The sequence below is a fragment of the Phodopus roborovskii genome, unplaced genomic scaffold (genome assembly GCF_943737965.1).
Source record: "Phodopus roborovskii unplaced genomic scaffold, PHOROB, whole genome shotgun sequence".
NCBI lineage: Eukaryota > Metazoa > Chordata > Mammalia > Rodentia > Cricetidae > Phodopus > Phodopus roborovskii.
The window spans coordinates 4,206,083-4,221,552 of record NW_026126432.1 but is presented as its reverse complement, the minus strand read 5'-3'; the positions used below and the strand labels follow the sequence as shown (position 1 = coordinate 4,221,552).

Genomic DNA, 15,470 nt, shown 5'->3' with positions numbered 1-15,470 from the left:
GCTTCAAGCCCTGGTCCATATACATTGGTCTTTCTTCTGTGTTGATAGGGTGACAGATCACCTAGCTGTAGGGCAATTTCAGTGTCAATCTAAGTAGTCAGTAAAATATTTAACAGAAACAAATGATGAGAATGAAGAGGAGATGCCTATTTGTAATAGCTAAGGTTTTTAATCTGTACTTATGAATGTCACATTGTGACTGTGAAGCACAGAGGATGTTTATACTTCAGTGTATGACTCTTACTGGCTTTTCCCATACATACTATAAAATACCCAAACAGTTGTTAGAGTCATCAGCACCCATGGGAGTTTTGCACTTACTCCTGTGATGCTGAGGTTGCCCCCGACAGTTTTGAAACTTGCTGTCATGTGGGTGGAGGTCATGCCAGACATAGCTGAAGGAATCTTGAATCTGAAAGTGGACTCCATGTTTCTGAGTGGTGTGGCATTCACAAGCAGAGATATTCTCTCTCCTATACACAAACAATGGGATGTGTTGGAGCCATGAGTAGAATTTGTTAGGAAGTGCTTGCATGCTAACTATAACCTGCTATCTCTGTTGGTAAACTTAGTAGGTAACAGAAACCAAGCTGATTTGGCTAAATTACATCTAGCTAAGCTCTAATCAGCCGCCAGGAGTACAACACATTATCTGTGACCTTGAGATGTCCAGACAGCAGGAAGAAAGACAAATATACATGCATATTCATTTGGTAGTAGAATGGGTGGGGAGTTTTCACCATGGCCCCCTGACTTGACACTGGAATCATCCATAACAAAGAATAAGCCCAGAGATGCAGATGGCATCAAAAGTATTAATGGAGGCATGCATCATAAGAATGGCACTCTTGGAAGGTTTTTAATTTGTGAATCATTTCTGCTATTTAATCCTATCCTTAGATACAAACTGACCTATTTATCTTCTAGCTCACTAGAAAGAAATCAACGCTTCCAAATCCATTTCATTTGGGAAATTCGAAAAAAGAACTTTCAGACAAAGAATTGGAAGTCTATAACACGATGAAGTAAGAAACTTGTAGCATGCCTTTTCACTTAAACTCATTGTGGTTGAGGGGCTTTACAGTGAGAAAGTGCAGAGAGATTCAACAAGCATAATTATGATGTGGATCGAAGATCTGAGCTAATATCCATGCTATTTCTGTAATGTCTTTACACATTTGGGGGAATCAATATATTTGTATTCTAATGAAAGCACCAATAGTAGTATTTCAAAACATGAAAGTTGTTCTTTACCTTTCTCCCACAGATAATGTACTTTTTGGATGTCTACTTTTTAAATTGGAGTTTAGAGACTAGTTTTAGACTCTAGTAGATGCCTGGTTATGCTTAGCCCAGTGTCTGTAAGTGATAGCTGCTACTGGCGTACAGTTCAGAATGCTCATCTAGAGAACAAAGGGTTGGATATTTGCCTAAATTCAAGACAACTGTGAAAGGCCATCCACGCCTCCTGGTGCCAGGTGGTGGCAGTGCCTCTGTAGCAACTGTGTCACCGGTCCGCTTCTGTCTGCTATACCCTGCTCCCATCTCTGCTCCCTCTGCTGTAGTCACATAGAACACTCACTAACTTCTCCCTGTGCCTCTTCCTCTCAGACTCTGGATCCTAAAATCTGGTCCTGAACAAATAGATAAAACTCAGACTTACATTGGTGTGTGTATGTGTGTGTGTGTGTGTGTGTGTGTGTGTGTGTGTGTGTGTGTGTGCGCACGTGTGTACAGATGAGCTTGTGTATGCTATTGTGTGGAAGCTAGAGGATAACCTTGATTGTCTGTCATTCCTTAGGAGCTACCTAGCTTGTCTTTTGAAATGCAGTCTCTCACTGGCCTGGAGTGAAGCATGCTGAGCTGGCTTGCTACTGAGCCCCAGGGCTCCTCTGTCTCAGCCTTCCCATAGCTGTAATTGTAAATGTGTGCCATCAGGCCCAGGTCTTTGCATGGGTTCTGGGGTTCAAACTCTGGTCTTCATGCTTGCACAGCAAGCAGTTCACTGGCTGAGCAGCTATCCTTTCATAAGCACTTCTTTTACATTTGTTTTGTAGCTAGCTACCTGATCTGCCTGACTCTTTTTGCCTGTATTTAATGTTGATGTCATGTGTGGGACCAGCTGATAAAACAAAATTAATTGCACTTAGCAAGAGGACATGTAGAAGCAGAATACACATACATGGGTACTTAACCACCACCATCTTCATGAAGGAAATATTTTCTAAGTGCAAGTGTGTAAATAGCAGTTGCCAGGAAATACTTTTTTTTCTGAAGTTAGGCCAAAAGAAAGATAACTTATCTGATTAAAATAGTGCTCTGGAAATCTAAAGTGTTAACATTTAATACCTCCGCACATGAGTGTTTAATTTTTAATAGTTAAAAAATTTTAAACAAATAAATTTGAGTACAGTCTTCTACAGTAAGCTGAAACCCCTTTGAAAGCCCTAGTCTTCCATTTAGCAATGAACTTCAAAGTTTAAGGTCATTTCATTACTGCCGTACTTTTTAAATACATACATTGTTTTGACATTTTATCTAATAAAAGCAAACTCTCAAGTTCAATAGCTTATGTAAGTTCACACATATAAATCACAAGGTTTCTTGTTTTAAAAATGCCAAAGATGGATAACTTATTAATTACTGATGTGCAAAGTTCATTTTTAAATCATGTTATTGAGTAAATGATATTACTCTAACTTGTATATATACACCATTGTAAATATATGATTTTCAATCTTTTACACCCAACATTTTATTCAATGTCAAAGTCACATCTACTCTGTATTTCTACAATCCCAGCCTACCCCACCTCCTGTTTTCCTTCCTGACTATATTGCTTTGGCCTCCCAGCTCCTGAAACTCAGCAGTGGAGAGGAAAAGCTGGGTTACATAGAAAGCAGACTGCAAAGTCACCAAGCCCTACTTGACTGCGCAGCTGGGTCAAGTTCATCCCAGTGCCAGACGCTGCTACCCCATGTTTAAGAGGAGCAGAATAACATTTACTGTCATGCATGATCATTATGAAAACTGGAATTAACATACTTTCAAGCACACACTGTGGCATATAGAAGACATTCATGGAAATTTACTATTTCTTGCTTTTTTGTTATTCCTTTGGGGAAACTTAAACATAAACATCTCAACTAGGTTCTGTTGACCTGTCAGAGATTAAATATGAGAGGAAGAGATGAGAAAGAAAAGAAAAACTGAAAACAGTAAGTGAATATTGTCGGAACATGGTTCAAGAATAGAGTCACATGAGAATTCTGAACGCGTGTGAGAAAACTCCATGAAACCAAGACATGAGTCTTGTAACCTCAGTTTCTTCAAAAACATGGAATTGTTCTTGAACTGTACTTTCATTCCTCTCCCAGGTGTAGCAGCTAGGAATTAGTTTACTTCAGATTGTTTATTACAGCTAGCGATTGTAATTTGTTTATATTCATATATGGAAAAACATGTTTTTGCCATGTGTGGCTTGCTCGATACTTGAGGCTTGTCTTCCATGTTTGGCTTACCCTTGTGATTGTACACTTTACTCCTGTGACTCCTCTTAACCCTCAGAGTATAAATTGTCTGATGCTCTGAAGAAAGTTGGCTCTTGTACGAGACTTTAGTAAACCTTGTTTTTAGGTTCCAGTCTCCCAGGTCCCACCACATCTAGAGCGATAAACAGAATATAAGTGAGAAGCTTGTAGCAGTGTGGAATACTATCAACGGTTGGCACAGTGATAAGGATGTTAATCTAACTTCGTGATTGCTAACCATTTTATATTGTTTCAGGATCACCAGTGTTGTTGCCAAGTGAAGTGTAGTGTTGCTGAGTTCATATGTTTAGTTTTATAGGAGATAATATTGTATGTGCCCTACTCTACTAATACCATTTTTATGGCTTATTGGAATTTAGGCCAAACATGAGCTCAGTTTTTCTTACAAACCATGGAAAAAGAAGGCACAGCCAATTGGTTGTTTAGTGAAGAGACAACTTAAGTTACTTGCAAATGAATTAGTGTTTATCCTTCCATGGCTGGTACTGTTTGTCTCCATTATGGAATTAAGAATAGCTTAAAGCATGTGCTTTAGTCAATGTCAGGGAATTAAATGTTTGGTTCAGTTTTCTGTCCATAATTATACTGCTAATATTATTTCACATAGTCTTGTGAGAATGCTACAAAATTCAAAATGAAAATTTCTTCTAACTTCAATTTCCTTCTCTCTCTCTTTTCCAAGATTGACCTCTGGTCCTGAGAATACACTCTTCCACTATGTTGCCTTAGAAACAGTGCAGGGCATCTTCATCACTCCTACCCATGAAGAGGTGGCTCAGCTAGGCGGTTCTGTCCATGCTCAGCTAATTAAGAATTTCCATCAGTGTTGTCTCTCTATCCGTGCAATTTTCCAACAGACATTGAAGGAAGAGGTAAATATTTAAATACAGTTTTCTACCAATATCAACTCTCTATTTTCTTTAACATAACCAGAAGTGTTCTATTTAACTCAGTTATACTGAGCTCTGTGGTCTGGAATCTTACCTCTGGAAATGGTAGGCCTGGTTTTCCCACAGCAAAGTACAAAATGATATTTTATAATAGTTTATAATATCAGGTAGCCATTCATATCTGATATTAGCAATTTAACCGTTTGTTAATTGGTAGTAGTGTTTCAATCCAGGTTAATGTCATTTAATATTGCACCCTATTCTTAAGTAGTAGTATTATATATAATTCAAATATCAATTAGATTCTTGTGGTGACAGGAAAATTGATATTGATCTCTCATTATGGAAAAATATTCAGAGCCTTATGGCTAGGACTGCAGCTTAATTGGCACAGTGCTTATCTAACATTCAAGAAGCCCTTGATTCACATCTGTAATCCCAAAACCCCAGAAGTAGAGGCAGGAGGAGGAGAAATTCAAAAGTCATCTCCAGTCTCATAGTGAGTCTGAGGCTAACCTGGGATACATAAGACCCTGTCTCAAAAATAAGGACTGGAAATGTGGCTCAGCAGTTAAGAACACTTACTGCTCTTGTTAAGGTCCTGAGATGTGGTTCCCTTAGACAGCTCACTACCATCTGTCACTCCAACTCCAAGGGATCTGATGCCCTCTGGACTCCATCAGCCCCTGCACACATGTGATGCACGTAAATTCACATGGGCACACATATACTGAAGAATAATAAATAAATCTTTTAAAAACAAAGAAGGGAGAGAGTGGGGTTGTAACTGATCTAACATCTGTCCAGGAGCAGCTCTCTGAAGACATCGGTGATGTATGCAGCATATCAGTCTTGTGAAGAACTTGGGTTTAAAATGACATTGGGCTGGGAATGAGGAGCCCTGGCCTGAATCCTGGCTCTTCCTGTTTCCTCAGCTATAAAGCAATCCAGCTGGAGTAATATCACTTCTCAGGGCCCATTCAACAGAATTCTGCCTTCCATACGTTCGGGTTCTCAGAAAGTGTTATTAACAGGAAGTGTCGTGTTTGAGCAAGGAGGTCTCCCTGCTTTCACTTCTTGGGCTAGCTCTTCCTATATTAATGTACTGCTGGATGCTCTGGATATGTCATCACCCTATTTGGTCATATTTAGTAACAAATTGACCTTAAATGTTAAGGCATCTACTCTGCACTGGACACTATTCTAGGTGCTGGAAAGAAAACAAACTAAATTCTTTTCCTGAAGCCCCTCTCCTAATGAAGGAGCTAAATAAACTGACAAATAGTAAATCTAGTGGAGTGAATGTCAAGAGGAATTTAATCTTAGTCAGGCTCAGTGGTGCAGGTTACTGTTTTACAAGTTCCCCCGATCATGTCAAGCAATCTTTACAGAAAGGAATAAAGAGGGAAAAGGTTGTGTAGCTATTTGGAGAACACAGTTTCTAACAGAGGGACAGCTGGCCTCTGTGGGTACTCACTTGCATGGACACATATCTAGACACACACAAATCTTAAAAGAATAAAATAGATCAAATGTAATGACATGTGTCTGTAATCAAACTCCCAAACAAGAGACAGTAAGAGTGCCAGAAGTTGGAGACCAACTCAAGGTCAGCCAGGTCTATTTAGTGAGAACCTGATTGGGGGAGGGGGTGTGTAGAGAATAACATTTGCTCTCTGCTGGGAGAAAGCTTGTAATCTACTTTAGGAGATAATGTCTAAACCAAGAATTGACAAATAGAAATTTTTTACAGGCCAACAGGAAGAATAGCATTGTAGACACTTAGAACCAGAGTCATCCTCATCTTCAGATACTTACCTGAAATTACTTTATTTTCTACTTTGGTGATGGAAGTGAGGGTTCTATTCATGCTAAGCAAGCATTCTACCCCTGAGCTACATTCCCAGCCCCAGACATTTCAGACTAACACTATCTACTAGTTAATACTCGCAACTGCTGTTGGTTTGCAGAAAAAGAGAGCACTGCATGGTGAAGATCATTCAGAGTCTGCAGATTCAGTGTCTTCTCTCACCCCTGTGAAAGAACATGGAGTGCTATTTGAATGTTCACCGGAAAACTGGGCTGATCAGAAAAAACCACCACCAGTTATGGCTTACTGGGTAGTGGGGTAAGTGTGAGGGAAGTGTGTTCATGTAAAATAAAAGGTTAGAAAGAAGAGAGAAAGTAGCAGAGGTAAGTGATATCTTTAAATAATGGCCTGGGATTATAGTCAAGCTAAAATCTTTAATATATTTTAGAGTTTGATTTGGTTTTGATGTTTTTTGTTTTGTTTTTTCCTCTGAATTCTTCCCTGTATCCTTCCAGTGTAGATAAGAGAGGATAGTGGGGGAGGGGTTTGATCAAAGAAAAGAATGAATGAATGAATGATGAATGAATGAATGACTAAATGAGGGGATGATCGGGAGTAAGGCTGCTCCGAGACCTATCCAGAATCACTAAGAAGACATCCCCGCCCACCCCCCACATTTCCTTCCTTTTTCTTCATATCTCCCTTTTCTTTTGTTTCTCCGTTTGTTTGTTTGTTTGTTTGTTTGTTTGTTTGTTTATTTATTTATTTGGTTTTGCTTTCTCTGTGTAACAGTCCTGGCTGTCTGGCCTCAAACTCACTGAGATCCACATGCCTCTGCCTCCCAAGTACTAGTTTCAAAGGAGTGCGCTACCACTGCCTGTCTCCCGTTTGCTTTTTACTCTTCATTTTTTTCACACCTTCAAGACCCACCTGTCTATGTCACTCTGTCTGTCCACAGTGGGCCAGCTCCGTTGGCACTGGGCAGCTATTTCTGCTTTTCCTTCTGTGTGGGAGTTCCCTTCTGAAGTGGCACCTGTCACTTTCCGCTCCACCTCCAATACTGAGTTTGCTTATTGGCACTCCCCTCACCAGAACGCCGGCCTCATAAAATCAGTGTCTTCCTCACTGTTGATGTCTGCTGTAGCACCTGGCACTCAATAGCAACTTGGTAAAATATGAAGGTGCATTAGATGGATTTATGTTAGGCAAACAGCGTGGATGGATGAGTGAGCAGCATAATAGCATAGCACCTCCCAGCCTTACATCTTGTAGAAGAAATATGAAATATGTACATTCACTGTGTGTTGACGGACACAATATTGACATATATCTTTATATGTATATATGGCTATCTACGTGGGTATATATGTGTGCACACACAATAGACTAGACCAACTAGTAGAGGAATTCTGAAGCAAAAAAGAAAAAAAGAAAAAGAAAAATACAATCAAGGATTTAAAAGCAAGGCACATTGAAAGTTCATTTGAGCCTATTTAAAAAATGAATTGTTTGGAATGAACCTTCTAGGTTAAGGAAATGGGATGAATGAACAAGGGTCCACACAAAGGCAGTCATCAGGCATGGCAGTGAGAAGATGTGTTGACGGGATATACATGACTGCCCCACACAAAGATAAACTAAGTGATTGCACTAGAAATCTTAAGTTAAACCTGTTGCTGAGAGCCTTTGATTCCTAGCTAAGGAGCTGAATCTTTAAGGGAAGGGCTAGGCTATAAAAAGTTCTTGATGTTGGGGTAGCATTCATAGAGGAAAGGACACAGTTCAGTAGGACCATAGTTGCTGGACACGTACCTGGTAGTTCTAGTCTGTATGATAAGTATTTTACAGATGATCCACTGCCCCATAGAATTGAGAACCACCTAATCAGTTGTGGAATTCAGAGCTTCCTGTACCTGTGCCCAGACCCACTGAGTTGGAATCTGGGAATGGGATTCTGGTTTTAAGCTCCTTGTGATGTAATAGGTAATCCACTAGGTTTGAGAGTATCAGCCTGAATGTGATTATGTAATAGTGTCTAGACACAGCCTACAGGTGATACCAGGTTGGTACACACCCAGGTGCATGTTCAGAACAAGGGCTAGAAGAATCAGATGGTCTTGATCAGGGAACAGAGTATATAAAAGAGCTTTAAAGAAGGTCAGACAGAACTATCCCAAGTAAACTCTTCCATTTATGTGCAGTGTACGAAAGGAAAATAGATTAACTTCTTTTCTTTTTGAGACTGAATCTGGAAAAAGGGTGGTTTCAAACCCATGATCCTGCTACCTCAGCATCCAGAGTACTTACAATTACCACAGGTGTGTCCCACCATACTTGGTTCTCTATGGAAAATTTCACTCTCTAGAAAAACCAAACTAAATTTTAATGTTAGGTGGGGTGTAATCACATTTTTCTGTCCTGCCTGCCAGCTCCCTAATAGCCACACAGAGACTTCTTATTAATTATTGAAGCTTGGCCAATAGCTTGGGCTTATTACTAACTAGTTCTTAGAACTTAAATTAACCCATATTTTTATTGCTCTACTTCTATCTTGTGGCTTTTACCTCTATCCCATCTTTTGTGTCCCAACTCATTCTGTATCTGTCCAGCTTCTTCTTACATCTCCTCCCTTCTTTTTCCCAGCATCCTCTCTGCCCAGAAAATCCTGCCTAGCTATTGAGCATTTAGCTTTTTATTAAACCAATGCTCATGACAAATCTTCACAGCATACAAAAAGATAATTTCAGAACAGTGGGGAGATAATTCAGTGGGTAAAACACTTGTCATACAAGCATGAAGATCCAAGTTTAAGTTCCCAAAGCCTGTGTAAAGCCAGCACAGTAAAACACATTTGTAATTCCAGTGCTGCTCTGGGGAGATAGGAAGCAGACAGGAAAAGCCCAGAAAGCTTGAAGTTTGCAGCAGTAGACAACAGTTCATTTCAAGTAAGGTGAAAGACTAGAGCCAATGCCTACAGCTGTCTGTTTACTTGTATATACATACACCATGAGGTGCATGCATATGTGAGCACACACAAATGTAGTGTATTGCGGTAAATAAGGATCAGGATAAACAAATAGGCCGAATAGATGTTTAATCAGGGAGAAATAACTTACAACCTAGACAGATGAACACCAGGAAATTCAACCCGATCCTCTCCTGTCTGAGTCACGCCAGAAAGAGAGCCCCTTCCTGGCCCCCTCCGACCTCCTTCGTCAGGTCACCTCCGCCCATCGCTCCACCCCCGATGGGCGTGGTCAGTGCTACAGAAGGACTACCTCACTACAGTAGTGTTAATCCAAATCTATGCAAATGAGTTGTCATTTTATATTTAATAATGATAGCAGTTTGAAATGTAAGTGAAAATAAAATATTTCATGGCTACTGTACTTAAAATAATATAGGAAGTATTGCCTGGATGGTAAGAATAATCAGGTTGAATATTTAAGACTGAGGGATATGATGATGTGCATTGATTAAATGAGAGTTCTTGCTCTCTAGGACAATACCATTAATTAGGACATACATTATTTATCCAGAAACTAAGCTTTATTCTATATTCTATTTAGATTTAGATTCATGAGTTTGGTGGTGATGGTAGTGGCAGATTGGTATTTTGGTTTCTTTTTTTTTTTTTTCCAAGCTTATTATTGATTCTCCAAAAACTGAAAGAAAACAAAGGGAAAACATTTTATCACCTTTAATTTCACCATGTTTTTTCTTTCTGCAGGAGACTCTTCCTTCACCCAAAACCTCAGGAACTGTATGTCTGTTTTCATGACTCGGTCACAGAAATTGCCATTGAAATGGCATTTAAATTGTTCTTTGGATTAACATTGTAGCTGTGTTTGTAGGATTCAAAGGAACACACAAATGGACCATGGAACAGTGTCAGAATGGCCGACATCAACATATAGAGATAAGGCTCAGCTTAGTTGTTTTTCAGTATTGAACTTATCTTTTTAAATATTGAAATGCAATTCTGTTGGGTTTTGCATCAATTCATATATAGTATTATAGAAGACATCTGAGTAGATACTTGATCAAAATATGGAGACAAGATTGCTAATTTATTGCCATTTTGGTATACCATCCTAATTTATTGAATAGTTTTAAATAATGTGAATTCTTTAATAAAAAAATATAGATGTTTATTTGGAGATCATAGTTAACTCATTGTTTTTCCTAAAACCCAATACTGACTTATATCTGGTGAAGGAATGAAATTGAGGACATGACAAGGTTCTGTAGTTGGTCAGTTCTGTATTGTGAGGGGCTCTGCACCTGTCAGGCCTCAGAATATCTGTGTACTAATAATATTACTATTGAATTGGGATTTTTGAAAGTACCAGTTAAGAAAAATACATTGTTTTCCTTTTTCGTATTAGTGTCTAAATTTGCCTTATCTGTGTTCTGGTTTCTTAAAATCAAAAGCCTGTGCATAAGTTTAAGTATTTTAGTAGATACCTCAGTGCAAAGGAAGAGGTGAAGGATGAAGTTTAATGTTAATTTATATTTACTTGATTCTCTTTATTCTTTGTGATGAACCTTATTTTGGAATAGGAGACATTTTTAATCATCCATAAGCTCCCATTTCTTTTTCTATTCTTGTTGAAGTACATTCTGGTACACATACATTTTATATCATTACTACCAAATCATTTTTAAAACACTGGATGAGGGCTGGAGAGATGGCTCAGAGGTCACTGGAAGAGACCTGAGTTCAGCTCTCAGCACCCACGTCAGACAACTCAAAGCCACCTGTAACACACACACACACACACACACACACACACACACACACACACTCATATATACTTACACACAAACTCACAACTAGAAAATAAATCTTTTTTTAAAACACTGAAAAAGTAAAACAGAGTAACACTGATATAGGGTAACTTCATTTATAAAATACTAATTTTTTTTTCTTATAAATAAGCATCAGTCTGTATTGGATCTCTCAAAGGGAGAGGGAGCATTGTAAGCCATGGCAGTTTACTTGATCTTCAGTAGTAAAGACTGACTAAAGCATTGGTTTTCTTTGGTGCTGAGAATTTAGTATATTGAAGAAAAGAAAAATATAGCAAGTGCTACATTTACTATTACCACTTACCCGGGTGGACATCCTTCAGGCTCAGTATCCCCCACACTTTAAAGTTGTGGGCAGTTTCTCCTTCAAGGATTGTATATGTTGGAAGGCAAGCCATCTAAAATCAATCTAAGGTTAGTTCATCCCTGCATTTACCCTTCTTTAAACATGAGCCCTCCAGGTTAAAACTACAAAACATCAGTGTATCTTGAGCCATTTGGTTTAATTAAAAAAAAAAAAAAAAAACTGTTACCCCTCTGTCATCAGTTTAAGAGATTCTTATCAAGGCATTGGTGACAAATGCCATCTGCTTACATCACTAGTGACTTCTTAAGGGGCTTTAATTTCAGCTTTCAAGTCAGAGAAGGAAATTGTGGATCTTGAAATGTAGAAAACATTTTATAATCTCCCCCCCCCTCTTAACAACACTGAATGAAATTGGTCTAAACTGCCTGTGTGCCAATGTATCTGTTCCAGCATTTCTAAAAATGTATTTATTAAATGTCTTCAGTTTCTGGAAACACCCTCAAATCCCAAGCTGTTTCTAATACTGATCATTATGATCAATGTAGCTGTTGACCACTCAGGTTTTCAAACAGAACAAACTAGAGATTTTAATACAGGGAACTTTTTTCCCCCACTTAAAATTTGATCTGTTGGTGTGTTCTTGGTGTTAGCCGTGAGAACACTATTAAAAAAGTAAAAATACAAAGCAGACGAAAGATCTTAAAAATGGAAGTTTGCTGTGTGGTCCATGCACAATAACGTTGAAGAGGCATTGCATTTTTAAAAAATAAAATACTGTCTTATTTTTCATTTGCAGGTGAATATTGGAGGTAAACTTAGCTGACCATTTCTCTAACTAGTTCAGACACATCTGAAACTCAGTCTGACTGTTGGACAGTGAGTACTGTCTGTCTCCTTTACAGGGAAGGGATAAAGTGACAAGTGCAGAACCCATAGTGATGGGCTTCAGAGAAACCTTTTCTTTTATATTTATTTTCTTTTTTTAATTATATTTTAAAATTTTACATGTCGATCCCAGTTCCCTCTCCCCCTCCCTCCCTCTTACGCTCCCTTCTCTCTCACATGCACCCTGACCACCCTCCCCTCCCATCCCCCCACCCCAATTCCACGTGTAGGGCTTTGCCATCCAGGTGGGGTCATGTAAATCTGTCAAGTCATTTGAAGTAGGGACTAGGACTTCTCTCCTGTCTCTAGGTTAAGGCAATATCCCTCCAAGGGGGATGTGTCTGCAAGGTCCTTTTGTGCACCAGGAAATCATCCTGGTTCCACTGCCTGAGGTCCCTTAGACTGCTCAGGCTTTCTAGCTGAGACCCATGTTCAGGGGGCCTGAGACAGCCCCATGCTGGATTCCCAGCTTTCAGTCGGGGGTGGGGGTTGGGGGCATTAGCTCCTCCTTGTTCAGGTCAGCTGTCTTTACGTGTTTCTGCAACCGGTCTTGTCCTCTCCCTCTGTATCTGGATTCTAGTTCAACTCAGTGTTTCGTTATGGGTGTTTGTTTCTGTTTCCAACAGGTACTAGATGAGGGCTCCATGATGGTGGATAAGTTAGTTGTTGATCTCACTATCAGGGAAGGACATTCATGGTAGCCTTTCCACGGTTGCTCAAATTGTTAGTTGGAATCAGTCTTGTAGGTCTCTAGACCTTTCTTTAGGTTCAGATTTCTCTTCAAACCAATAGTGGCTCCCTCTTTTATGTTCTCTCTCTCTCTCTCTCTCTCTCTCTCTCTCTCTCTCTCTCTCTCTCTCTCTCTCTTCTGTCTTTTATTCCTCCCCTGATTCACTCTTCCTAGTTACACATGCCTTCCTCTCCTCCCCCTCATTTTCTCCTAGTTCTCTCTCCATTCACTGCCCCCCCCACTTCCCCTGAGCTCTGGGGGACTTGTCCTTTACCCCTTATGTGAGGGACTTTATATGAATCTCTTAGAATACACCTTGTATCCTAGTTCCTTTGGTGGTGTGAATTATAGGCTGGTGATCCTTTGCTCTAGGTCTAAAATCCATATATGAGTGAGTACATACCATGTTCCTCTTTTTGTGACTGGGTTACCTCATTCAGGTTGGTTTCTTCAAGTGCCATCCACTTGCCTGCGAATTTCAAGATTCCATTATTTTTTTTCTGCCAAGTAGTATTCCATTGTGTAAATATGCCATATCTTCTTTATCCATTCTTCAGTTGAGGGGCATCTGGGTTGCTTCCAGGTTCTTGCTATTACAAATAATGCTGCTATGAACATAGTTGAGCAGATGTCTTTGTTGCATGGGTGTGGCTCATTTGTGTATATGCCTAAGAGGGGGATTGCTGGGTCCTTTTCCGAGGAACCGCCATACTGATCTCCAAAATGGCTGTACGAGTTTTCACTCCCACCAGTAGTGGAGGAGTGTTCCCCTTTCTCCACATCCTCTCCAGCATGAGTTGTCATTGGTGTTTCTAATTTTAGCCATTCTGGCAGGAGAAAGATGGTATCTCAAAATTGTATTGATTTGAATTTCCCTGATAGCTAAGGATGTTGAGCACTTTCTTAAGTGTCTTTCAGCCTTTTTGATTTCCTCTATTGAGAATTCTTTCTTCAGTATCCCATTTTTAAATAGGGTTATTTGGTGTTTTGTTGACTAGTTTATTGAGTTCTTTGTATATTTTGGAGATCATCCCTTTGTCAGATGTAGGATTGGTAAAAATCATTTCCCAGTCTGTGGACTGCCATTTGGTCTTGTCCACTGTGTCCTTTGCCTTACAGAAGCTTCTAAGTTTGAGGAGGTCTCATTTATTAATTGTTGATCTCAGTGTCTATGCAGCGAAACCTTCTTGAGTTAAGTTTCAAGCACATCCTAATAATAATGTTCTAAAAAATATTAAATACAATATCTACCTACCATTCTTAGAAAATCAGACACAGTCAGGCATGGTGGCACATGGCTTATAATCCCCGTATTCAGAAGGCTGAGGCAGGGGGATATAATAAATTCAAGTATAAATTCAAGAATAACATGGCTATTCAAGGACAGGCAAGGCTATCTCAAACAAAAACACAAGTATTTCCTTACTACTATCACATGTTTCTTGACCCCTAAGAAATTTTAGACTCTTAGCTTGCCTTTTCCTCTTCTCTCTCTTCTCCCTTCCCTTAGCTTTCTTTTGTTTCTGTCATGTCAGAGAATTATACCTAGGAGAGTACATGGTGTTTCACTTTCTGTGCCAAGGGACTATGGATAAGGATGCATGCCTAACAAAATGGTAATTGTGAAATAATCTCTTTTTAAATATTTCTGACACAAATTTAAAATATTTTGAAACAAGTCTACTAGGTTTTTCTGCTTTAACAGTTATTTGTTTCTGTGTGTTCTCTAAATCATGGTTGTCACATATTGCAAAGTATGAAGTGTGAGCTGTGGCTGCTATTTATCAACATTGAATGGCCTCTGCTTGAGAACCAAACGCAACAGCTGAGTCATGCCTATTACTGTACAATGTGATAGGAATGATTGGAGAAAATTACTCCTCACTCTTGTTTTGAGATTTATATTTTTGATTTAAAATAGTAAGTGCTATTAAAACTTAAACCTACACACCAAACTGTATGAACTAATTTAATTTTAAAGAGTTTTATTTCTGTATATAATTAAAACTATTTTTCTACATTCGGAGTTTTAAATAAAAGTGTTTTGGAGGTTTGCAGTATCAATTGCCTTTAAAAATTACTACATTGTGTGTGTGTGTGTGTGTGTGTGTGTGTGTGTGTGTGTACATGCATGTGTTCATGTGCTCACATACCAGCACCATGGCGGAGTTTACTTTCTCTTTCTACTCTGTGGGTCCTAGGGATGGAACTTCATGCTTGTCAGTGGCTACCTTAACCTAATGAACCATCTTGCTATCTTTATGTTACCTTTACATACACTTACCCAACAAATGTTTCCTGACCTTCTACCCACTGCTAAACACTGCAAATACAGCAGTGAACAAAATTGCTAAAGATTCTGCCCTCACAGAGTTTCTGTTCCCGTGGCAGAGGGAGACCACAAATATGATAAAGTGTTGTACTGAATGCTAAGAGAAGAAAGAACACTTAGGGCTGCCTGGGAAGGAATTGCTAAAGTGACTGA

The 15,470-nt window shown here is 39.2% G+C and overlaps 1 protein-coding gene and 1 long non-coding RNA gene across 2 annotated transcripts in view; one reads left to right on the top strand and one right to left on the bottom strand.

Annotated features, from left to right (window-relative positions):
* Intu (inturned planar cell polarity protein) overlaps positions 1–10,890 on the top strand; it is a 65,512-nt gene extending 54,622 nt beyond the window's left edge. The window contains exons 13-16 of the mRNA XM_051185693.1: positions 928–1,025; positions 4,234–4,423; positions 6,412–6,569; positions 9,982–10,890. Coding sequence (XP_051041650.1) covers positions 928–1,025; positions 4,234–4,423; positions 6,412–6,569; positions 9,982–10,093 — 558 coding nt within the window. The 3' untranslated portion in view covers positions 10,094–10,890. The remainder of the gene's footprint in view (positions 1–927; positions 1,026–4,233; positions 4,424–6,411; positions 6,570–9,981) is intronic.
* Positions 10,891–12,165: 1,275 nt separating this feature from the next.
* On the bottom strand, positions 12,166–14,281 carry LOC127223149 (uncharacterized). Its single transcript, XR_007834616.1, has 2 exons — positions 14,169–14,281; positions 12,166–12,325 (listed from the first exon to the last, which is right to left on the bottom strand). It is a non-coding gene; the product is annotated as an uncharacterized LOC127223149 (long non-coding RNA).
* Positions 14,282–15,470: the final 1,189 nt, after the last annotated feature.